The sequence below is a fragment of the Eubalaena glacialis genome, chromosome 16, assembly GCF_028564815.1.
Source record: "Eubalaena glacialis isolate mEubGla1 chromosome 16, mEubGla1.1.hap2.+ XY, whole genome shotgun sequence".
Classification (NCBI taxonomy): domain Eukaryota; kingdom Metazoa; phylum Chordata; class Mammalia; order Artiodactyla; family Balaenidae; genus Eubalaena; species Eubalaena glacialis.
The window spans coordinates 57,240,527-57,266,603 of NC_083731.1; the positions used below are offsets into that span (position 1 = coordinate 57,240,527).

General features: G+C 36.1%; 1 protein-coding gene across 2 annotated transcripts in view; it reads left to right on the forward strand.

Moving 5' to 3' along the window:
• The window catches only part of DIAPH3 (diaphanous related formin 3), a 571,929-nt gene that overhangs the window by 154,232 nt on the left and 391,620 nt on the right, over positions 1-26,077 (forward strand). For both annotated transcript variants that reach the window (XM_061171200.1, XM_061171201.1), the window contains 4 exons: positions 15,932-16,006; positions 16,089-16,158; positions 21,060-21,196; positions 23,147-23,252. In XM_061171200.1, the coding sequence (XP_061027183.1) occupies positions 15,932-16,006; positions 16,089-16,158; positions 21,060-21,196; positions 23,147-23,252 (388 nt within the window). The remainder of the gene's footprint in view (positions 1-15,931; positions 16,007-16,088; positions 16,159-21,059; positions 21,197-23,146; positions 23,253-26,077) is intronic.

Below are 26,077 nucleotides of genomic sequence, written 5' to 3' on the forward strand. Positions count from 1 at the left end.
TGAGGGACACTTTTCAGTCCGTAACAGGAGGGAAGATTTCTATAATTCACTCAAACTTGTGAAATGGTGACACCAATAAACTGTGATATATTATGACATGATGTCTAGAGCAAACACTGAAAAGGCCATACAAAGAGATATACATAAAAAACACATTAGGTAAATCAAAATGGAATGCTAAAACATGTTCAAGTAAACCATGGGAAGTCAGGAAAAAGAAGATAAAACGAACAAACAAAAACCAAAAAATAAGTGGTAGGCTGAAGCCTTAACGTATCAATAATTACATTAGGTGTAAATGCTTATATGCTAATTAAAGGAGATTTGCAGAGTGGATTAAAAATATCACTAGTTATATATTTTCTATTAGAAATTTACTTCAAATATATTGATATAGGCAAATGGAAAGTGAAAGGATAATAGACATATATACAAATGTTAATCAAAAGAAAGCAGTTGTGGCTATTTTTAATATAATTTAGACCTCAGAGTAAAGAAGTAAAAGAGATTGATTCTATATAATAAGAGTCAAACCACCAAAAGCTCAATCCTAAACGTGTATGTGTCAAATCACAGATGTGCAAAACACACGAAGCAAGAAATAATAGAACTGAAAGGAAAAATAGATAAATCCACAATTAGATATGGCGACTTAACAACTAAGTCAACAATTGATACAACATGTGGACAGAAAATCACTAAGGGTATATAAAAAATTCAACACCACCATCAAGTAAAAGTATATATTTATAGAAGACTCCATCCAATGATAAAAGAATACACATTGTTTTCTTATTACCACAGAACATATACCGAGACAGACCATATCCTGGGCTACAGAGCAAACCTCATCAAATTTAAAAGAATTGAAATCATACTAAATGTGTTCTCTCACCAAAATGGACTCAAACTAGAAATCACTAACAGAAAGATAACAGGAAGACTTCTGAACATTTGGAAAGTAAACAACGCACTTCTGTATAGTCCTTGGGTCAAAGAAGAAGTCTTGAAGGAAATAAAAAATATACCAAACATAATGAAAATGAGAATACCACATTTCAAAATTTGTGGGACACATCTAAAGCATTACTGTAGCACTAAACACATACATTAGAAAAAAGGAAAAGGCTCACATTAATAATTTTAGTTATCACCTTAAGAATCTAAAAAAAATAGGGAATTCCCTGGCTGTCCAGTGGTTAGGACTCCGTGCTCTCACTGCCAAGGCCTTGGGTTCAATCCCTGGTCAGGGAACTAAGATCCCGCAAGCTGTGTGGTGCTACCAAAAAAAAAAAAAAAAAAAAGAATCTTAAAAAAAAAGAAAAGCAAGTAAGCCCAAAGCAAGCAGGAGGGAAATAATAAACAGCAGAAATCAATTAAATTTAAACCAGAAAAACAATAGAGTAAATCAATGAAGCAAGGAGCTGGTTCTTTGGAGAGATTAATAAAATTGACAAGCCTTTGTTAATACTGATGACGAAAAAAAAGGAAGACACAAATTACCAATATCAGGAATGAAACAGAGAATATCACTATAGACCCTACATCAAGAGGGTAATAAGGGAATGCTACAAACAACTGTAAACACACAAAATTGACAACTTAGTTGAAAAAGACCAATTCTTTGAAAAGCATAAAGTACTACAACATTCCCAATATGAGATAGAAAATTTGAATAGTCCTTTATTAAGGAAGTTGAATTACTAATTTGAAACTCCTTGAAAGATCAAGTACAGATGATTTCACTAGAGAATTCTACCAAATATTTGAAGAAAAATAATATCAATTCTACACAGTCTCTTCCAGAAAATACAAGAGCAGGGAACAGTTTGCAATTTATGAAGTTGGTACAGATAGTAAACCAGACAAAAACAATAACAAGACAAAACAAAAACAAACCTGAAACCTCCACCTTTACAGAGCAATGTCCATCATGAATAGAGACACAAAAATCCTTATTGTAATATACTATATGGACAAGGCTAGAGAAGAACAGTTGCATGATCATATCAATTGATGCAGACAAAGCATTTGATAAAACTTAACCCCTATTTCATGATAAAAACTGTCAGAAAAATAAGAATAGATGTTATGGATTGGATTGTGTTCCCCAGAAAGATATGTTTAAGTCCTAACTTGCACCTTAGAAATGTGACTTTATTGCAGATTAATTAAGATGGGATCATAGGGAGTAGAATGGACTCTTAATCTGATATAACAGGTGTCCTTATAAGAAGAAAAGAGACATCGAGAGCACACAACGTGATGACAGAGGTATGGGAATCCTAGGTTAACAGCTACCACCAGAAGCTAAGAGGAGGCAAAGAAGGATTCTATCCATAGCCTCAGTGGGAGCCTGATTCTGCTGAGAATTTAATTTTGAGCTTCCAGCCTCCAGAACTATGAGAATAAGTTTGTTGTTTTAAGTCACCCACTGTGTGATACTTTGTTATAACAACCCTAGGAAACTAATACAGAGGGGTACTTTAACTTGATAACATGAATCTACAAAAATCCTGTAGCTACTATAGTATATAGTGGTGAAACACTGAATGCTTTTCCCCTCTGACTGGGAACAAAGCAGGGACTTCCCCTCTTAACACTCTTGACACAGTGCTAGAAGTTCTCGCCAGAGCAATGAGGCCACAATGAAATAAAACGCATATGAATCAGAAAGGAGGAAATAAAACTGTCCCTATTTACAGGTGACATAGTTGTTTACACAGAAAAGTTCTTTTTGAACTAGAACTAATCACTGAGTTCAGCAAGATTGCAGGATTCAAGATAAACAAAAATCAATTGTGCTTCACAAGAGGAAAAGTTTTAGAGCTCTGTTGTACAACAGTGGAAATGCAGTTGACAGTACTGTACTGAACACTTAAATATTCAGAGGGTAAATTTATATTATCTGTTTTTTACCTGAACAAAACGATCAATTGTGCTTCTATATTCTAGCAATGACTTTTGGAAAACAACACTATTACCACTGCTCCAAAAAAAGCAAACAAAAAAAATACTCTGGTGTAAGTCTAAACAAATTGTGTACAGGACTTTTATGCAGAAAACTACGAAATCATGGTGAAGGAAATCAAAGAAGGTCTTAATAAATGGAGACATATTGTGTGTTCAAGAATGAGGAGACTCAGCCCTGTTTGCTTGATCATTTGGGTTATTAGCAGAATTCAATTCCCTGCATTCATGAGACTGGCATCCCTGTTTCCTTGCTAGCTGTCAGTTTAGGTTTGTCTCAGCTTTTTAGATTCCACCCACATTCCTTGGTTCATATTCCCCTTCCTCCATCTTTAAAGCCTGTAAAGGCACGTTGAGTCCATCTCATGCTTTGAATCTCTTCTTTCTTCCATTTCATCTCTCTAACCCACCTGGGAAAGGGTCTCAGCTTTAATGAATTACGTAATTAGATTTGGTCCATATGGATAATCTAGAGTAATCTCCCTATTTTAAAATCATCTGGTAGCAACTTTAATTCCGTTTTTAATTCCTCCTTTGCTATGTAGGGTATTCATAGGTTCTGATGTTAGGACATGGCCATCTTTGAGGGGTAGGGGTGGGATTACTCTGTCTACCACGTATGCCTAACCCTGTAGTGGCTTCTTATTGCCCATGGCATTGTTTAGTCATCCCTTGGTATCTGCGGGGGATCAGTACCAAAATCTGAGGGTGCACAAGTTCCTTACATAAAATAGTATAGTATTTGCATATAACCTAGGTACATTCTCCTGTATACTTTAAATCATCTCTAGATTACTTATAATACCTAATAATGTAAAGGCTAGGCAAATAGTTGTAAATGCAACAGAAATGCTACGTAAATAGTTGCTGGTGTGTGGCAAGTTCAACTTTTGCCTTTTGAATTTTTTTGATTTTTCTTTTTTTCAAATGTTTTCGATCTGCAATTTGTTGATCCCATGGATATGGAGTGCTGACTGTATATAGGTTTTTCACAAGCTCCTTCCTACCTGTTTGGTTTTATCTCAGATACAGCCACTTGTGCTTAGGACAGGCCATGCCTTTCATATTTAATGTTTTTGCATGTATTCCCTCTGGCTTAGCGACTTCTCTTTCTTTCTGTGTCTTATCCTTCAAGACTCAGGGCAGACATCAGCTGCTTTGTTCCCAGGAGAGGTAGATGCTGCACCTTCTTTCTGTTCCCTTAGCACCATGATCATAGCACGTCTTACATTATGGAAATAATTTTGCTCGACATTTGTTTCAACCAATAGTCTGTGAATTTTTTTAAAGGGCAGAGAACATGTTTTATTCAGCTTTGTATTTCTCACCCCTAGTGCAGTATCGAGCACACAGTGAGCCCCTACTAAAGGCTGACTGACTTAGTTAATGAGCATTTGTTTTAGTAGTGGTGAAACATCATCCTTTGAGCAGCAGTCAGTCAAGTCCTAAAGTGTGATGTAGGACAAGGACTCAGATTTATCCTCCTTGGTTAAGTATGTATAAGTACCAGTTCTAGAATCAGAATTGATGTTTCTGGCATGAAGATTGAAACAGTGTCAGTGATGCTGTGTGGAATGCGTCATCACTTGGTGCCTTTTTCTAAATATATAAAGTTAAGGTCATGAGCCAGGGCATGCATCGGCAGACTTAGTGCTATTTCTAAGCGACCTGAACTTCTCTCTGTGTCCCTTTCCTTATACAGTTGACCCTTGAACAACATAGGTTTGAACTACATGGGTCCACTTATAAGCAGATTTTTTTCAATTGTATATACTACTACACTACACAATCTGAGGTTGGTTGAATCTGCGGATGCTGAACCGCGGATATGGAGGTACTGCAGATGCAGATGTGGAGGGCTGACCATAAGTTATACACCGATTTTTTGACTAAATAGAGGGTCAGTGACCTTAAGCCCTGTGTTGTTCAAGGGTCAACTGTATATAAAAGTGGAAGGAGTTTCACTTTCATTCCAAAACTATTTTAGTGCTTAATCTGTGCTAGGTGCTGGGATTTAAAGACAAATAAGAAATAGTCCCTATCCTGCAGGTGTATGTAACAGGTGAGGTTGCCCTTATTATCTGGTAGGTTTATTCCACCTCTGACAATCCATGATGCATTTGTCTTTCTCTTCCTTAGAGCACACTTGGGAAGAGAGGTAATAACTTTAACTTTAGTCTATGGGAAACATATATAGATAGTGATTTGTTCCTTTGGCCAGGAAGTAAATTTGAGACCTGATTACCATTTCTGCTTTATGAGGTGACTGTATTTGCTTTATAAACCCAAAATTACACTGGAAACCACTCTGCACTTTTGATTTCATCCTCTGTCTCTGGAAGCAATAACAATTTCCAAGCCTAAGCTGCTTTGAACATTTGAAGGTTGTTTGAACATTTAATCCTAGAGACCAGTTGCCCCTCTCCCTCCTCTTTTTAATTCTTCTGCTACCTTTTCACCTCTTCTTTTCTCCTACATTGAGACCCCTACTAGGAAGTGCTAAATGGAAATACACTTAGAAGTTTTTCTTGAAGCAATTAAAAGAGAAGAGTTTGGTATTTCCAGTTATGGAACTTTTTTTTTTTTTAACATCTTTATTGGAGTATAATTGCTTTACACTAGTGTGTTAGTTTCTGCTGTATAACAAAGTGAATCAGCTATATGTGTACATATATCCCCATATCCCCTCCCTCTTGCGTCTCCCTCCCACCCTCCCTATCCCACCTTTATAGGGGGTCACAAAGCACCGAGCTGATCTCCCTGTGCGATGCGGCTGCTTCCCACTAGCTATCTATTTTACGTTTGGTAGTGTATATATGTCAGTGCTGCTCTCTCACTTCGTCCCAGCTTACCCTTCCTCCTCCCCGTGTCCTCATGTCCATCCTCTACGTCTGCATCTTTATTCCTGTCCTGCCCCTAGGTTTGTTAGAACCATGTTTTTTTTTTTAGATTCCACATATATGTGTTAGCATATGGTATTTGATTTTCTCTTTCTGACTTACTTTACTCTGTATGACAGACTCTAGGTCCCTCCACCTCACTACAAATAACTGAATTTCATTTCTTTTTATGGCTGAGTAATATTCCATTGTATATGTGTGCCACATCTTCTTTATCCATTCGTCTGTCGAGAGACACTTAGGTTGCTTCCATGTCCTGGCTATTGTAAACAGTGCTGCAATGAACATTGTGGTACTTGACTCTTTTAGAACTATGGTTTTCTCAGGGTATATGCCCAGTAGTGGGATTGGTGGGTCATATGGTAGTTCTATTTTTAGTTTTTTAAGGAACCTCCATACTGTTCTCCATAGTGGCTGTATCAATTTACATTCCCACCAACAGTGCAAGAAGGTTCCCTTTTCTCCACACCCTCTCCAGCATTTATTCTTTGTAGATTTTTTGATGATGGACATTCTGACTGGTGTGAGGTGATACTTCATTGTAGTTTTGATTTGCATTTCTCTAATGATTAGTGATGTTGAGCATTCTTTCATGTGTTTGTTGGCAATCTGTATATCTTTTTTGGAGAAATGTCTATGTAGATCTTCTGCCCATTTTTGGATTGGGTTGTTTGTTTTTTTGATACTGAGCTGCATGAGCTGCTTTTATATTTTGGAGATTAATCCTTTGTCAGTTGCTTCTTTTGCAAATACTTTCTCCCATTCTGAGAGTTGTCTTTTCATCTTGTTTATGGTTTCCTTTGCTGTGCAAAAGCTTTTAAGTTTCATTAGGTCCCATTTGTTTACTTTTGTTTTTATTTCCATTTCTCTAGGAGCTGGGTCAAAAAGGATCTTGCTGTGATTTATGTCAAAGAGTGTTCTTCCTAACTTTTTCTCTAAGAGTTTGATAGTGTCTGGCCTTACATTTAGGTCTTTAATCCATTTTGAGTTTATTTTTGTATATGGTGTTAGGAAGTGTTCTAATTTTATTCTTTTATATGTAGCTGTCCAGTTTTCCCAGCACCACTTATTAAAGGGGCTGTCTTTTCTCCATTGCATTTTGCTGCCTCCTTTATCAAAGATAAGGTGACCGCATGTGCATGAGTTTATGTCTGGACTTTCTATCCTGTTCCATTGATCTGTATTTCTGTTTTTGTGCCAGTACCATACTGTCTTGATTACTGTAGCTTTGTAGTATAGTCTGAATTCAGAGAGCCTGATTCCTCCAGCTCCGTTTTTCTTTCTCAGTAATGCTTTGGCTATTCAGGGTATTTTGTGTTTCCATACTAATTGTGAAAGTTTTTGTTCTAGTTCTGTGAAAAATGCCAGTGGTAGTTTGATAGGGATTGCATTGAATCTGTAGATTGCTTTGGGTAATAGAGTCATTTTCACAATGTTGATTCTTCCAATCCAAGAACATGGTATATCTCTCCATCTGTTTGTATCATGTTTGGTTTCATTAATCAGTGTCTTATAGTTTTCTGCATAGAGGTCTTTTGTCTCCTTAGGTAGGTTTATTCCTTGGTATTTTTTCTTTCTGTTGCAATGGTAAATGGGAGTGTTTCCTTAATTTCTTTTCAGATTTTTTCCTCATTAGTATATAGGAATGCAAGGGATTTCTGTGCATTAATTTTGTATCCTGCTACTTTACCAAATTCATTGATTAGCTCTAGTAGTTTCCTGGTAGCATCTTTAGGTTTCTCTATGTATAGTATCATGTCATCTGCAAACAGTGACAGTTTTACTTCTTCTTTTCCAATTTGGATTCCTTTTATTTCTTTTTCTTCTCTGATTGCTGTGGCTAAAACTCCCAAAACTATGTTGAATAATAATGGTGAGAGTGGGCAGCCTTTTCTTGTTCCCGATGTTAGAGGAAATGGTTTCAGTTTTTCACCATTGAGAATGATGTTGACTGTGGGTTTGCCATATATGGCCTTTATTATGTTGAAGTAAGTTCCCTCTGCCTACTTTCTGGAGAGTTTTTATCATAAATGGGTGTTGAATTTCGTCAAGAGCTTTTTCTGCATCTATTGAGATTATTGTATGGTTTTTATCCTTCAGTTTGTTAATATGGTGTATCACATTGATTGATTTGCGTATATTGTAGAATCCTCTCATCCCTGTGATAAACCCCACTTGGTCATGGTGTATGATCCTTTTAATGTGCTGTTGGATTCTGTTTGCCTCTATTTTGTTGAGGACTTTTGCATCTATGCTCATCAGTGATATTGGTTTGTAGTTTTCTTTTCTTGTGACATCTTTGTCTGGTTTTGGTATCAGGGTGATGGTGGCCTCGTAGAATGAGTTTGGGAGTGTTCCTCCCTCTGCTATATTTTGGAAGAGTTTGAGAAGGATAGCTGTTAGTGCTTCTCTAAAAGTTTGATAGAATTTGCCTGTGAAGGCATCTGGTCCTGGGCTTTTGTTTTTTGGAAGTTTTTTTTTTAATAAATTTATTTATTTTATTTATTTATTTTTGGCTGTTTTGGGTCTTTGGTGCTGCCTGCAGGCTTCTTGTTGCGGTGGCTTCTCTTGCTGCGGGGCACGGGTTCTAGGTTCGCAGGCTCAGTAGTTGTGGCTGACGGGCTCTAGAGCATAGGCTTAGTAGTTGTGGCATACGAGTTAGTTGCTCCGTGGCATGTGAGATCTCCCGAGACCAGGGATCGAACCCATGTCCCCTGCATTGGCAGGCGGCTTCTCACCCACTGCGCCACTAGGGAAGCCCTGTTGGAAGAGTTTTAATCACAGTTTCAATTTCATTACTTGTGATTGGTCTGTCCATATTTTCCATTTCTTCCTGGTTCAGTTTTGGAAGGTTGTACTTTGCTAAGAATTTGTCCATTTCTTCCAGGTTGTCCATTTTGTTGGCATAGAGTTGCTTGTAGTAATCTCTCATGATCCTTTGTATTTCTGCAGTGTCAGTTGTTACTTCTCTCTTTTCATTTCTAATTCTGTTGATTTGAGTCTTCTCCCTTTTTGTCTTGATGAGTCTGGCTAGTGGCTTATCAATTTTTTTTATCTTCTCAAAGAACCAGGTTTTAGTTTTATTGATCTTTGCTATTGTGTCCTTTATTTCTTTTTCATTTATTTCTGATCTGATCTTTATGATTTCTTTCCTTCTGCTAACTTTGGGTTTTCTTTTGTTCTTGTTTCTCTAATTGCTTTTGTTGTAAGGTTAGGATGTTTCTTTGTTTCTAGGTATTTTTTGATGTCCTCTTTGATTTCTTCAGTGATCTCTTGGTTATTTAGTACTGTATTGTTTACCCTCCATGTGTTTATATTTTTTACAATTTTTTTCCTGTAATTGATATCTAGTCTCATGGAGTTGTGGTCAGAAAAGATACTTGATATGATTTCAGTTTTCTTAAATTTACCAAGGCTTGATCTGTGACCGAAGATATGATCTATCCTGGAGAATATTCCTTGAGCACTTGAGAAGAAAGTGTATTCTGTTGTTTTTGGATGGAATGTCCTACAAATATCAGTTAAGTCCATCTTGTTTAGTGTGTCTTTTAAAGGTTGTGTTTCCCTACCATACGACCCAGCAATCCCACTACTGGGCATATACCCTGAGAAAACCATAATTCAGAAAGAGTCATGTACCAAAATATTCATTGCAGCTCTGTTTACAATAGCCAGGACATGGAAGCAACCTAGGTGTCCATCATCGGATGAATGGATAAAGAAGATGTGGCACATATATACAATGGAATATTACTCAGCCATAAAAAGAAATGAAATGGAGGTATTTGTAAGGAGGTGGATGGAGTTAGAGTCTGTCATACAGAGTGAAGTAAGTCAGAAAGAGAAAAACAAATACAGTACGCTAACACATATATATGGAATCTAAGGAAAAAAAAAAAAAGGTCATGAAGAACCTAGTGGCAAGATGGGAATAAAGACAGAGACCTACTAGAGAATGGACTTGAGGATATGGGGAGGGGGAGGGGTGAGATGCGACAGGGTGAGAGAGTGTCATGGACATATATACACTACCAAATGTAAAATAGATAGCTAGTGGGAAGCAGCCGCATAGCACAGGGAGATCAGCTCGGTGCTTTGTGACCACCTAGAGGGGTGGGATAGGGAGGGTGGGAGGGAGGGAGATGCAAGAGGGAAGAGATATGGGAACATATGTATATGTATAACTGATTCACTTTGTTATAAAGCAGAAAGTAACACACCATTGTAAAGCAATTATACTTCAATAAAGATGTTTAAAAAAAAAAAAAAGGTTGTGTTTCCTTATTTATTTTCATTTTGGATGATGTGTCCATTGGTGAAAGTGTGGTGTTAAAGTCCCCTACTATGATTGTGTTAGTGTCAATTTCCCCTTTTATGGCTGTTAGTATTTGCCTTATGTATTGAGGTGCTCCTATGTTGAGTGCATAAATATTTACATTTTTTATATCTCCTTGGATTGATCCCTTGATCATTATGTAGTGTCCTTCTTTGTCTCTTGTAATAGTGTTTATTTTAAAGTCTATTTTGTCTGATATGAGAATTGCTACTCCAGCTTTCTTTTGATTTCCATTTCATGGAATATCTTTTTCCATCCTCTCACTTTCAGTCTGTATATGTCCCTAGGTCTGAAGTGGGTCTCTTGTACACAGCATATATATGGGTCTTGTTTTTGCATTCATTCAGCCAGTCTATGTCTTTTGATTGGAGCATTTAATCCATTTACATTTAAGGTAATTATCAATATGTATGTTCCTATTACCACTTTCTTAATTGTTTTGGGTTTGTTTTTGTAGGTCTTTTCCTTCTTTTGTGCTTCCTGCCTAGAGAAGTTCCTTTAGCATTTGTTGTAAAGCTGCTTTGGTGGTGTTGAATTCTCTTCGCTTTTGCTTGTCTGTAAAGGTTTTAATTTCTCTGTTGAATCTGAATGAGATCCTTGCTGGGTAGAGTCATCTTGGTTGTAGTTTTTTCTCCTTCATCACTTTAAATATGTCCTGCCACTCCCTTCTGGCTTGCAGAGTTTCTGCTGAAAGATCAGTTTTTAACCTTAAACCTTATGGGGATTCCCTTGTATGTTATTTGTTGCTTTTCCCTTGCTGCTTTTAATATTTTTTCTTTGTACTTAATTTTTGACAGTTTGATTAATGTGTGTCTTGGCGTGTTTCTCCTTGGATTTATCTTGTATGGGACTCTCTGCGCTTCCTGGACTTGACTGACTATTTCCTTTCCCACGTTAGGGAAGTTTTCAACTATAATCTCTTCAAATATTTTCTCAGACCCTTTCTTTTTCTCTTCTTCTTCTTGGACCCCTATAATTCGAATGTTGGTGCATTTAATGTTGTCCCAGAAGTCTCTGAGACTGTCCTCAATTCTTTTCATTCTTATTTCTTTATTCTGCTCTGTGGTAGTTATTTCCGCTATTTTATCTTCCACGTCACTTATCCATTTTTCTGCCTCAGTTATTCTTCTGTTGGTTCCTTTTAGAGAATTTTTAATTTCATTTATTATGTTGTTCATCATTGTTTGTTTGCTCTTTAGTTCTTCTACGTCCTTGTTGAATGTTTCTTGTATTTTCTCCATTCTATTTCCAAGATTTTGGATCATCTTTACTATCATTACTCTGAATTCTTTTTCAGGTAGACTGCCTATTTCCTCTTCATTTGTTTGGTCTGGTGAGTTTTTACCTTGCTCCTTCATCTGCTGCATATTTCTCTGTCTTCCCGTTTTGCTTAACTTACTGTGTTTGGGGTCTCCTTTTTGCAGGCTGCAGGTTCGTAGTTCCCGTTGGTTTTGGTGTCTGCCCCCAGTGGGTAAGGTTGTTTCAGTGGCTTGTGTAGGCTTCCTAGTGGAGGGGACTGGTGCCTGTGTTCTGGTGGGTGGGGCTGCATCTTGTCTTTCTGGTGGGCAGGGCTGTGTGAAATGGTGTGTTTTGTGGTGTCTGTCAACTTATTATGACTTTAGGCAGCCTCTCTGCCTAAAGGGTTGTTTTCTTGTCTTGCTAGTCATTTGGCATGGGGCGTCCAGCACTGGAGCTTGCTGGCCATTGGGTGGAGCTGGGTCTTAGGTCTCTGGGAGAGCTCTCGGCGATTGATATTACATGAGGCCAGGAGTTCTCTGGTGGTCCAGTGTCCTGAACTCTGCTCTCCCACTTCAGAGGCTCAGGCCTGACACCAGACCGGAGCACCAAGACCCTGTCAGCCACATGGCCAGGTACGTGGGGATTTTCTTGCCCTTTGGGACATTTGAGGTCCTCTGCCAGCATTCAGTAGGTGTTCTGTAGGAGTTGTTCCACACATAGATGTATTTTTGATGTACTTGTGGGGAGGAAGTTGATCTCCACATCTTACTCCTCCACCATCTTGAAGGTCCACCCTAGCAGTAGTTTCTTAAAGGATAGTTGCATTGTGAAATCTCTAGAAAATACAGGTTGCTCACAAACCACAGGATAAACATCTGAATGTCCTCTCTGTGATCACCCTGTCTGAGGAATGGGGACAGTAAGCATCCCTCTCTCTTCAAAAAGAGGGCTTCTAATAGTAGCTGCTGTCCGGTTAAGGTGCCCGAGAGAGTTGTTGTCACTTTTCATTTCCCAGATTCATCCTTGATGGAATCAAGACATAAAGTTTCCTTCTAATTTGCTGCAACGTTCTTCCAAAGTCAACACTTTCTGCCGATCCTCTTCCTGTGAAAGAAGTTGTCTCTGATGTACTGCACCCATATCATTGAGCTCTCTATCTCGATCTTTCAATTCTCCAGTGAGCAGCTGCAGCTCTTTTCCATTGTTTCTCGACAGTGGAAATCTCACCTTCTGTTATGAAATTTTAAGAGGTAGATTTTGTGTTAAATTAGTACTTAGCACATTACTTTCTGCTGTTTTAAAGCGTTTTTTTTTTTTCCTTTACACATGTCATACTAATCTGTGTCATTTCTATTCACAAATAAAAAACATTTGCCCAGTGCTTATTCATCCATGAATGCAGGTTTTAGTTAAACCACATAATGCCCTATGGCACTATGCTGACAGGCACAGAGTAAATAGCACAGATTTTGTTTCCTGAATATTGATCATTTATAGATCAGTTGATAATTTTTTTCCAGGTTGCTTCTTACATTGATGATGAGAAATTTTTCACTTCTGTAGAAAGCTATTGATTTTAATAAACCTCTGTCAGCACTGCAGACCTGCCTACTCAATATCACTTTTTTATCTTGAACATCTTTTCCAGAAGAGATAGGCAGTGATATTTGCTCCTATTCTTAAAAATAGCATTGCTGAAAATAGCAGGGGTGAGGGCAAGGGTTTTGAGAGAATGGGTTTGTGAATGATAACTTGTTAATACAACAATATGTTGGCCTTGCAAATTTTTAAGAAAAACATGGAAACTTTTTATGCACATTTAGTTTGTATTATAATATTACCTTTTCAATAAGTACTTTCATCAGCTTTCTTTTTATGTTTACATATTAGTGTTTCTTTTGTTATCAAGCATCTTGTCTTCCTTTCCCTGCACCCTGTCTGACTTTCCTTGTTATTGATATGTTTTATGATGTAAAGTATAGTCTGGCTTTCAGAAGGCTGTTGCCAATCTCTCTGATTTTATCATTGTCAAGAAATTAATTCCCACCGTGAGTTAAAAGGTTGTAATGTAAAGTAATTGGGTATAATGCTTCTTTACATTCAACCTTAGTAAGTTTCTTTTATAATTAGTTCATATGTAATATGCATGAGTGGACGTAAGTTTTACTTTAATGACTCATGTTCTACATTGTAGAAGAGAGTTATTTAGTGGGTTCAGAAATAGTTGATTTGAGAAATTCTGTGGGTCCCAGTATTCTATAGTTAAATAGTTGTTATAATAGGGGTGATACATCTTCAAAATAGCTGTGTTCTATTATTTATTACTCAGACTTGATTTACCTGGATTGATATGCTTCCTGAATTTTATAGTGGGCTCCAACATGAGCATATCATGTGCAAGAAAATCTTTTTGTTACATTAACATAATTTTAAAATACTTTGTATATTTTGTTATAAGGCAGTTTTAGGAATAGTAACTTTATTCTCTATGATGATTGAAGATGATAGCAGCATGAAGAATCCTAAACCATTTATATTAGCTTTACGATATCTTTATGGATATACTTTTGAATATAGAGATTGTTGAAACACTTCAAACAAAATACTGAAGTCTTACTGTGAGGTACTAAGACAGGAGGGTCTGATGAACAGAGTTTGTCCACACATCTCAGTGCCAGTCCAAGCAAAACCCTCAAATTACTCCTTGTGTGTTTGATTTCAAGCTTCCCTGCTGCAAGTGAAATAAGAATAAATACAGAATTGGATGTCAACAAGGCATACAGTTAAGTGGGATGCTATAGGCGTTTTCATGAAATATGAAAGCAAGATTTGAAATGCCTACAAGTAATCTGTGCGATGCTGATAGCGGAGAGTAAACTCTTAACTTTTGAAGTAGCATCCTGGTTTGAAAACACCAACTTATATTGAACTTTTTTTCTTCACCTTAGCTATAATAGTGATCTTCAGTCTTTTCTTTTACACGGGAGTATCTTTCCTGTTTAAGTGCATTCTTGAATTAGTTATTCTGTGGTTTTCATAGAGAAGAGATGAGTAAAATAGTCTGAGATGAGTCTGCCAATCTAAATGGCAAATTCTTTTCTTGGGGGCGGGGTGGTTAAAATCAGAAACTCTGACTATTTGTAGGTGATTAAGCCATGTTCACAGAAGTGTACAAGTGAAGAAGAGGGAATTTTTTAAAAAAATTTTTGGCCGCACAATGCCAAAAATGTGGGATCTTAGTTCCACAATAAGGGATCGAACCTGCGCCCCCTGCAGTGGAAGCGCCGAGTCTTAACCTCTGGACCGCCAGGGAAGTCCCTGGAATTTTTAAAATAATATTTTTATTTTTCATGCAAATATATTACATTTGGTGTTTACTCTTATTTTCTAAGGAATGTAATACTGTTTCTTAAGTAAGAAAATGGTATTATATTCTGGTATGTGACTTAAATTTTTTATTCTTTATAACATCCTGCTTTTGATTATTGGATGAAAGTTTGTTATTAATATTCCATTTTTCAAAGGCTACACACAGACACACATACACACATAAAATCATACATACAAACAAATATGTATACAAGCACATATATACAAAGAAATACACATATATATCATATTATATCTTTTTCTTTCCCCCACTTTTTGGAAGACGGATTGTTAACATTATTTTATTTATTGTGCTAGGCTTTCCAAATCAACACTGATTTCTCCTAAGGTAGTTTTTCTATAATCAAGGTGAGCTGTTGTCTATTGGCAGTGCTATCCTAATTACATACATACTTTGATTATATTAATGGGTTTAATGGAATAGAGGTGGTTGGGTCAAGATGAAAATATTCATTTAAAAATAATGATAAAGCTCTTTTTAAAAATACAACTGAACTTTGAAATTTAAGAAATTGTTAACATTTATAAAGATGTATTTTAGTGGTTTGGAAAATTCTCCTAGAACATGCTTTTACAATATTTTGACTAATTTTTTTCAGTAATCTTTTTCTTTATGTAGACCGGAATCTTTTCTCTTTAAATATTGCTCACTTGCCCAATTTCTGCTCTTTGGAATAGTCCAGAGTGAGGCTTGTCCAGTGGTGTGCTGTTAAATGTTTAACAACCAGCTCTGGGTGAAGGGATGCTCTGATTGGCAGCATTTGCTGATTTCTGTAGTGTCAATACTTCCAACATGGCAGGTTTTAAGCTACTAACATGATGTCAATGGACATGGGGCATGGAAGAGCTGGGCACACTCAGCTCTCACAAGCCAAGTGCAAGCTGGGTTCAGCACATCACTGGCTTATCACATCATCGCTCCTTTTTTCACAAAGAGTATGAATCATAAATGATTTTATACATAGTGTTATTCTTTTATTGTATTTATGACTAGAATATAACAAGTGCAAAATATTTGTGAGTATATAGCATTATTGTGATATTCCAAACTAGAATACTGACTTAATATATGACTACCCTTTCTTCTGTTTTTCAGTTGGGTGGAGAGCTTTGAACATGAGGGGCTTGGATTATTACTGGACATTTTGGAAAAGCTGATTAGTGGCAAAATGTAAGTATTGCTAATCATTATTTTTAATTAAGCTACATTTGCATGTCCAATGATGATTCCAACATTGATATCTTTTATGCAGACAAGAAAAAATTATAAAGAAGAATCAGCACAAAGTCATACAGTGTCTAAAGGCCTTGATGAACACCCAGGTATGTACATAGGTAATTGTATTGTAGTTGTTCTTTACCAGTTCTTACAGAAGTTCTTATGAAAGAAGAGTTATGTAATATAGAATTTGCACTAAAGTGATACATTGTTTTGATAAGCTCTTCAGTATATAATTGCAAAAATATTGAAATATTGATTTCTAGTTTTCTGTCAAATCAACTGTCTCTCAACAGGAGAAACTTGGGGATGAATAGATCCTCTTCTGGTGCTTAACCCTTCATGTGCAGATTAATTTTCTTTTCCTCCTGTCCTTCCTCCTTACCTCTCTACCTCCCTGTCTGTCCTCTTTTTTCTTCCCTTCTCTTCCTCCCTTCCTTCTTCTCTTTTAATTTTCAGAAGTATAGCATGAATCAGCTTTGAAATCATACACGATTATTAAATGTGGTCTGCAGTAATACTTATTACCAAAGAATTAAGTTGGAAAGACTTAGTTTTTATAGTCTAGAGATTTGAATTTTTAATGAAATTAATGTGAACAGATATGAACAGGTCCCAGAGGTGGAGGAGCAATGATGCTTAATGCAAGTACAGTTGGCCCTTGAACAATATGTGTTTGAACTGCACTGGTTCACTTATATGTGGATTTTAAAAAATTAATATATATTTGTACTGTAAGTGTATTTTTTCTTCCTTCTGCTTTTTAAAAATAACATGTTCTTTTCTCTACCTTACTTTATTGTAAGAATATAGTATATAATACATATAACATACAAAATATGTGTTAATCAACTCTGTGTTATTGGTAAGACTTCTGGTCAAGAGTAGGCTATTAGTAGTTAAGTTTTGGGGGAGTCAGAAATTATACTCGGATTTTTGACTGCATGAGGAGTTGGTGCCCCTAACCCCTGTGATGTTCAAGAGTCAACCGTAATATTGAAACCAAATATAATATGGCAGGTCTGCAGTTTGAATATTTAAAGAGGATACATAGGAAGAGAGAAATGGTTTATGCTCTGTACTGAAGCTGGGTTTATCTAACTGTGTTTCCTTTTTTTCATACTGTTAATTGCAGAAATTAGCTTTATTCCATGCCATGTCTCTAGCTCTAACATCTAAACATATCTACCTCATGATGCGTGCAGTAATGATAGGTGTTTTCATTCATTAGACAGCGGGAGAGGAAATTTTACCTATGTTGGGTGATTTGTGTTTTATAGCAAAACTGTGTATTTCTGATTAATTTTAATTTTTAATATTTTTGCCTTATCCTCATTTTTAAAATAAACTTTTAGAGAACTTTGTACTTAAGTACTTGTACTTAAATTATTAACATTTACATTTCTTTTTATTAAATGCAGCAAATATTTATATTTTCTAATTATTTTTTAAATTGAATTATTTATGGATTTTTCATCATTTTCTGGAGTTAAGTTTTCTATTTTTAACCAATGAAATATTTTTCACCTCCCTGCTTCCTCCAATCAGATACGATTTTCAGGGAAAATATCTGATGTAGAAACCACAAGTACTTTCTGTACTGAACTCACTGTTCTGTGAGAATTCGATTTTAGATATATTATGTAGCCTTTGTAGAGTATGTTTTAAGAGTGAGTGAATAAAGGAATCAAATTGCTCATAGGGAGACATCTTTTCACACTGAGTGTATAACACTTGCTTTCAGGCGGGGTGGGGGGGCTTCTAAAATAAGAATATAGAAACTGGAAATTTCATTGGTGATGGGAAGGCTAAGAGTAGCGAAAACCCAGGAATGTTTTTCCAAAACAAAGGGGCACGGGGCATTTGGATCATAATTTGAATTTAAGAATGTCATGGTTAAAGTGAAGTGGTATATAGAAGATAATATTCCTACTTGGTTTAAGACTGAATTGGAAAGGGAGTAAACTATGTATTTATATTCTAATTAATATAATGTGATTTATTGTTATAATAATGGATTATTTTGTTTATAGTTTATGTGGAGCTGGAATATATTGTCATTTGCATTTATTACTGTCATGCTGATACGAATAAAAAGTTACTGATACTTGGAATTATAATGTCTGAATTCTAAACATAATTATATGTGAAATTTTTTGGTAAATATTTTTTTTTTCCAAGATTGGTTGATGCTTTTTCCTCTACCTTACTGTGCAGTCTTTATAAAGTTCATTGAATGATGAAAAATATAGGCTTTAAGAGAAAAAATGTATGTACTAATACCTTATTTGGTACTAGTAATTAATTATATAATTGATATTATGAGTGAATCTGATATCATTGTATGAAATTGAATTTTTTTAAAATACTAAATTGAACTTTATGGTAGTGTTTAAATAGAAGACGATTTTGAATATTTATTAGGAAGAAAATAAAAGTCAAGATGAAAAGTTAAATACCTTTAAATTAAGAGGTAGTCAGAACAGGGGTTTCATTTTTGTCAGTTAACTTTTTGTGTTAAGGTGTGTACCCCCAACGAGGGTGCCTTGTTCCTGAAGCCAGCCCCCTCCCTACGTTATCTCTGCTGCTGGTATTAACTCACCGTGGGTAGTCATTCAGCACCAGTGTTCATGTAGGGCATCTGACACAGGGATTTAGGGTATTCGCCTTCCCCTGCCTAACACACCGTCGGTGGCCTGCAGTTCCACCTATTAGGTAATAATAGGCCTCAAGTAGAATGCAAAGGGAACCTGGCACTGGTCCTCAGTTTAGAACATGTGAGTTTTCCTAAAATCTGGAGTGGATCCTTGACATTCAATGGAGAGACATTCTTAGACCTTCCAAAATTTGTCACCATCTCTCTAACCTTGTAATAGCCTTCATTTAATGCACTTTAAGTGCCAGCACTGGTAAGTTGACTATTTCTCTCACAGAGTCAACGGGTTTAGTTTTGCTTTGTTTTTTTAAATAATTGAATGAGAGTAATTTTATACAAGTAGGCAGCAGTTCAGTCTTTAATTCTAGATACTCAGTAGTGGTAATCTGGCCTCATTCCAGTCTCAAAATGAGCACCGTACAATTTTCCATTAGCGAAGTCAGAGAATATTGCCAGTGATGCAGCTTTGAGTTCACAGGACACTGGTCGAAACTAGGAGATCAGAGAATGCTCCTATTCCACTCTTGACACATGGTTTAGAGTAAGAGGGCCTGACAGAGAAGGTAGGTGGTATCCCTTAGAGGAAATCAGTATGAGGGCAGGTGCTGGCTCAGGCCAGCCCAGAGTGGGGGAAGTGAAGGAGGAAGTGCTGAAGGCAAGCTTTACTCAGTCTCAGGTTTATTAGGACAGAGCCAGCCCTTTGGTACTTGGTAATCATTGGCTGATTGACTTTTTGAATTGGGTCTAAGTGGTACATTACAAAACTCTGACAATTCCCTGGAATGATTGTCGAGGCATATTGTAGTCTCTGGCCCCATGCCTACTTTTCTTTGTTTCCAGTTATGAAACAGCCCAGGGTATCACAAAAGTGAGCATTTCCTGGCTGGTTTAGCTGTTTCCTGGTAAATGTTTCCCTGTCACCAATAGGACAGAGAAGTCCCTTCAAAAATCATACCCTGGGGCCCTTGACCCTTCTGTTTGTACTTCCTTCTTTGTACCTGTGTTCTTTAGATAGTGGTTTCAAGCAAGTGCAATATTTCACCACAGTGTGAAGCTTCTTTACGTAAATGCGATATACAAGACAGGAAACTTATAAATAAGTTTTCATAACATTCATAACGTTCAAAGCATTTGGATCTAAGCTTGTTATAGATTTTACTTTGATACCAATACCTCGTGCTAATTTTGAGTTCATAGGTCTGTAATTGGGCTTAAGTTCCTTTTTAGTGCTTAGTAGTAATTCTAATCAACTAAATTCTCACTCTTTAAAAGGATCCTCTGGGATGTATGGTAGATAAATAGTACTGTTTTATTGCTTCTCTTCATCCTCTGTTATTTGATACTTATCTTCCATAGATTGTAAGTGGACCCTAAGAGATGTATACATCCTTAAATCAAAACACTAAGTCGTTAACATAACTCCTTATCTTCCAATTGAATGTGACATCCTGGCAGTAGCAAACTTTGGCCTCATTCTAAATCATTCCGTTTATATAATGTGTTTACAACTGCATTGTCTTTCTGATAACAAAATATCGTTCAGATCAGAATACACATGTTCTTATGGCAGTTTCTACATGGTATCAGCCCGAATCACCCTTCAGCTTTTGCCTGTTTATGAACTAAGTGTTACTATCTAGGCCCACACTGTGTAATGTGGTTGCCACATGTGGCTACTGAGCCCTTGAAATGTGGCTAGTCTGAACTGAGATGCACTGTAAGTGTACAATACACACTAGATTTTGAACACTTAGGAAGAAAAAAAAGTAAAAATATCTCATCAATCAATGTTTTATATTGATTATATGTTAAAATGATAATATTTTGGGTATATTGGAATAATTCTATTAAAATCAGTTTTACTTTTTGTTTGAAATTTTACATTGCACATGTGGTTCACATTATGTTTCTCTGGGACAGCGATCTGTGCATTTATTTGTGGTACCTCTTACCAACCTTCCTTCCCAGGAGAGCTCCTCACGGCCTCAATGTCTGGTTCAGTATCAGTCTGTTCATTTTGTATGTTCCTGTTGGGAAATCTCAGTATTCCTCACTGCTTCTCTCTTTCTCTAGTTGGCCACTTATCTATCTTAGTAATTATCAGTCATATTGCTGTAAAATTACCTTTGAGGGGTTATCTGTATTTGATTGATTCTCATAGTTCTTAATGTAAAGGGAATACTTCTATGAATTTTTTTAGGATGTTATGCATTCTTTATATTTTCTGGCTTTACTACATGTACACATATATTATCTTATAAACATTTTAAAAATAACTACATTTCCTTCAGGGCACTATTTTTTCAACTAACCACTAAAATTTAACCTCTTATTTCCAAAATGTTGTAGTATGGCTTGGAAAGAATTATGAGTGAAGAGAGGAGTCTTTCTTTGTTAGCCAGAGCCATTGATCCTGAGAAGCCCAGTATGATGACGGATGTGGTTAAACTCCTTTCTGCAATGTGCATTGTAGGGGAGGAAAGCATGTAAGTCTTCTCAACTTATTTCTCTCATTACATAATAATTTAATACAGTTTCAGTCACATAATGTTTTCATTATTCTATTTTAGTCTAGAATTTACTTTAAGAAAATGAACTATACTTAAGCAGGTGATTTAGATTTATATTGGCTGAACAGAAATGTTTGAGTAGTAATTTTTTTCTCTTAATCAATACAGTAGTTATGGGCTAACATGTTTCCATGAAAAATGGATTTCTTCATTATATTTAAACTATTCTGAACTCAAAACCTAAATAAACATCCTAAATGAAGACTGAAAAATATACAAATTGGTTCTGTTTCTTATGATTTTTTTTTTTTTTAGATAGAATTAATTCAATAATAAGTGAGTAATTGATAATGTAATGGTTGAGGGTGCAAGGTCCTTGACAGTAAAGTACATACTAAAGTTTTAACTTTAAAGACATTATCCACAATTGCTAGAGCTGTAACTAAAAGACCATTACATACATATTAAAAGATAAATAAAAATAAACCTGTTTTTCTTTTTAAGGAAGATTAGTGTTCTTATTACAAGAAAGCATTTAAAAATTATTTAAAATACTTTTTATAAATGATAAAGATATACAAACTGAACAACCAAAAGAACAAACAGAAATGGCCCTTCCTTCTATAAGGGTAGGCAGAGCCCTGTAAGTGAAACCTCCTGCACGCATTTAAAAATTGTCCATGTAGAGGTCCTGTGGGGCTGATGACTGTTGCGCCGCTCAGTTTGGACTTAGTTGGAGAGTCAACAGGCACCACTCAGCCCTGGCCCTCTGCCCCCATATGTAGCTATAGTGTGTATCCCTGGATGAGGCCGTGCCTGCTGCAGTCCCAGCTGCAAAGCCAGGCGTACAGCTTCTGCACTTTCCCATTTTAAAAAGGCCATGTTAATTTTGGTGCAGAAACCTAAGTGTGAATTTAATGTTGACACATAAGATACTTCCTGTTCTCCCCCAACTCCTTTCTGCTCCTCCTCCATCCTCCTCCCTTGGCTTCCCTCCTTCTTCTTTCACCCTCCCTCCCTTACTTCTTGTTTCTTCTATCTCTTTTCTCTTCTTCCCTTTTCCTTCCCTATCCCTTCCTCCCTCCTTTCCTCTCTTCTTGTCCTTCTCCTTTACCTTCTCTTTCTTAATCCTCTTCCTCTTTTTCCTCCTCCCTCTTCTACTCCTCTTCCTCCACTTCCATATTATTTTTATTATTTCTTGACTTCAGGATAGGTCATCAAAATGAGTAAATAACTCTTAGGACTAAAATGTCTACGTCCACAAACTGTGTGAGTTTTTACAGTATGCTGGGTACTGTTAGCATAAGCATTCTTTAAAGAAGTAGCAAGTATACTCTTGCATAACCATTATTCTTTATATTTGACTGTAATTCCTTAGTACTATATGTTTTTGGGCACCAGAGCTTCATTTATTTATACTCAAGACAGAGTAGGGTTGTAGTGGTTAAGAGCATTTATATAGTGCTCACTACACAGGTGGTCTGGTTTCAGATCCTTGCTCCACCACTCTACCATTTAGTAGACGTGAGACCTAGACAAATGGCTTAACCTTTTTCTTCCTCAGTTTCCTAACCTATAATATGGGATAAAAATAATTATCCCATATTATAGAGTTCATAGAATTATATACATTAAAAATGGTTAATGTTTGTAACCCGGTTTAAATAGTGCCTGATGTGTAGTAAGTACTATATAAATGCTTGATAAATAAACATGATCATAGGGTTATTATGAGGAATAAATGAATTAAAACATGTAACATAGTTCATGCTTGATATGTGCTATATGATTAGTAAGCTACTTTTAAAATGTTATTGGTTGCCTAGGAGTAGTGACTCTGGAGTTTAGTAGATTAAGCTGTTGTATTGGGTTATTTGGGTTATTTGCTGTTTGCAATTTACTTTATAATTTCAAATTTTCCAATAGCCTTGAAGAAGTTTTAGAAGCTTTAACATCAGCTGGAGAAGAAAGAAAAATTGACAGATTTTCTTCTATTGTGGAAGGTCTTCGGCACAATTCAGTTCAATTGCAAGTAGGTTTCATGTTTATCATTCATACTGTGTTTTGTAACTGTTTCCTGACTGACTTACATTTAATACTGTAGTATGAAACCCCACATGCCATTTAATATTTTATAGCATTTTTAATAAATACAGAATTCTAACATATCATAATTTATCTTATAGATACAAATTTATGTACACCTATAATTATTTCCTTAGGTTCCTAGAAGTTGACTTACTAGATTTCTCTGTGAAATATATAATCATAGTCCATGAATTGTTATCTCAATTGTTGACTTTTATAATTTTTTAAGAAGTCTAGGCAATTGAGTGAATTGTGGCTTCTCGTTGTGTTAGTTTTATATCTGAAAAGTTGAGAGTGTTCATGAGTAAAAACACCAAGATACACTTAGAAAAATCCTTTCAAAGATTTTTAAGTGCTCCCAAAAAGTCACATTTAGACTTGAAACATTATAGTACCCAAGCTGCATGTCTAATATTCATTTAATTTCTCCCTTTTTTTAAAGACACAAGAATTTTATTGCTGTAACTATTGTTACAGTCATTGCTAATCAAACCTAAGTATTTTTAAGGAATTATTGATGCCTGATTCCTACCTTCAAATTTTAAAAAATTTAATTGGTGTGGTTGGGACCTGGCTATTGGGAATTTTGAAAGATCCTCAGGTGATTCTAATGTGCAATAAAATTTGGAAACCAAGGTGCTAATAGCTATGAAGTAAATCTGTTTCACACTTAATAGTAAAATATTATAGTTTTAATTTTTACTTGAAAGCTCTGTGTACCTTAGCCATTTAATTGTTTCTCATTGTGGTAGGAATAGAAAAGCCAGATCTTAGTGTTAAATTAATAAAAAATAAACATGGTATTTGATGAAAAATCAGAAAATGTTAGGGACTGTCAAATTAATAATTCATTATGACATTTCTGAAGACGGTATTTTGTGAATCTGCTTCTGGTGACAGTGTTTGTGAATGGTGGTGAGCAACCCTGTGTGACTGGTTTCTCGGGACAGTATGCAGACTTGAAGATCTGAGTACGTGTATGGTCACTGTTGCGTGGGTCCAGTTCCTGGAGCTTCTGGAAAAGAGCTCCTCCTTCCACATCTGGGAGTGGGGGCATGGGCTTTGTGTCCACCGCTGACCTCAACCCTGCTCCTTCAGTTGCTCCGTGGGCTGGGGCCTATTAATCCATATACCATTACCCTCATTTCCCTTTCCTTCTCATTTCTCATTGGCCCCAGATTTCCTGTTCACCACAGGACTAATGAAGAGTGAGCCTAAAAGAAACTGTGTAGAGAAAAGCTGAACAATTACTTTATCTGGGTTTTCCTCTAGTACTCATGTAACTTTTACTTGCACAGTGTTTGTGCAACTACCAGTAGGTTATTAGATTAATTTTGGTAATTTGTGCAGCTTATTAGAAATTATGTCTAGTTTAAAAATCTCACTATGAAATGTAATAGTCCCTTGTAAAGTTTATCCCCTAAGTAAAGACCTTTTGGTCCTAATACATACTTTTTGTATTTAATGACACACGTGTTACAGGAATGATGAAAACAATAGAGTTCTGAGTCAGGCAGGCTTGAATTTGAGTCCCAGCTCTTCACATCATAGCTTTAGTGACTCTGGATCAGTTCCCAAATCTTTTCTATACTTCAGTTTTCTCAGTTGCAAGATGGCAATAATCTCAGTACCTAGCTCATTGTTGATGCAAGGATTACATAGGATATAGGTTTAAATGCTTAGTACGCTGCTTGGTTCATTAGCAGAAGCATTCAGTAAATGCTAGCTTTAAAAAGTAATTTTGGTAAATTAAAAAAATAAAGTCAGTGGAGATTAAATGTGATATTCATTTTTTAAAGAAACATTACCAGTGTTGATATTAAAATTGATACTTAACTATACAACCCAGCATTTAATGAAAACTTGCTAATGAAAACTTATTTTCACACAAAAATGCATGCACAAATTTTTATAGCAGGTTTATTTGTCATAGCCCCACACTGGGAACAACCCCGGTGTCCCTCAACAGGTGAATGGTTACACTGTGGTACACCGTACATATAATACTATTCCGCATCCAAGAGGAATGAACTACTGACTTACGCAACTTGCATGAATCTTCAGAGAATTATGCAGATTGAAAAATGCCAGTCCTAAAAGGTTACACACTGTGTGATTTCATTTATATAACATTCTTGAAATAACCAAATTATAGAGAACAGTTCTCTAAGAACAGTTTACTGCTTTACTGGTTGCCAAAGATTTGGAATGGGGTCCGGGAAAGTATTGGGTGTGGCTGTAAATAAATAGCAGGAAGGAGTGTCATGCAATTAAAGCAGTTCTGTATCTTGATTGTGGTGATGGTTACACAAATCTGTACACGTGATGAAATTGCATAGAACTGTACACGCATACACAGATGCGTGTAAAGCTGGTAAAATCTGAAAGAGCTCTGTGGATTGTACCAATTTCAACTTCTTGGTTTTGGTATTGTACTATAATGATGCAGGATGTTACCAATGGGAGGAATTGTGTGAAGAGTACTCAGGACCAACCTGTACGTGGTTTTTTTTTTTTTTTTTTTTTTGCAACTTCCAATGAATCTATAATTACTTCAAAATAAAAGGTTTAAAAAAATCTTGATAAAATTGGGGTTCCAACTTTTTTCACAACAGTATTACATCATTTGATGTTTGAAAGCTGTGAGGGAAAGGATAAAGAAGGGCTCGTTAAGAACAAAGTCAAGTTTTGCCTAGGTAAATGACATGATTGACTCATTAATTGGAAAGTTTGACTATTGCGACCTTAAAATTCTTGGTTATTTGGCAT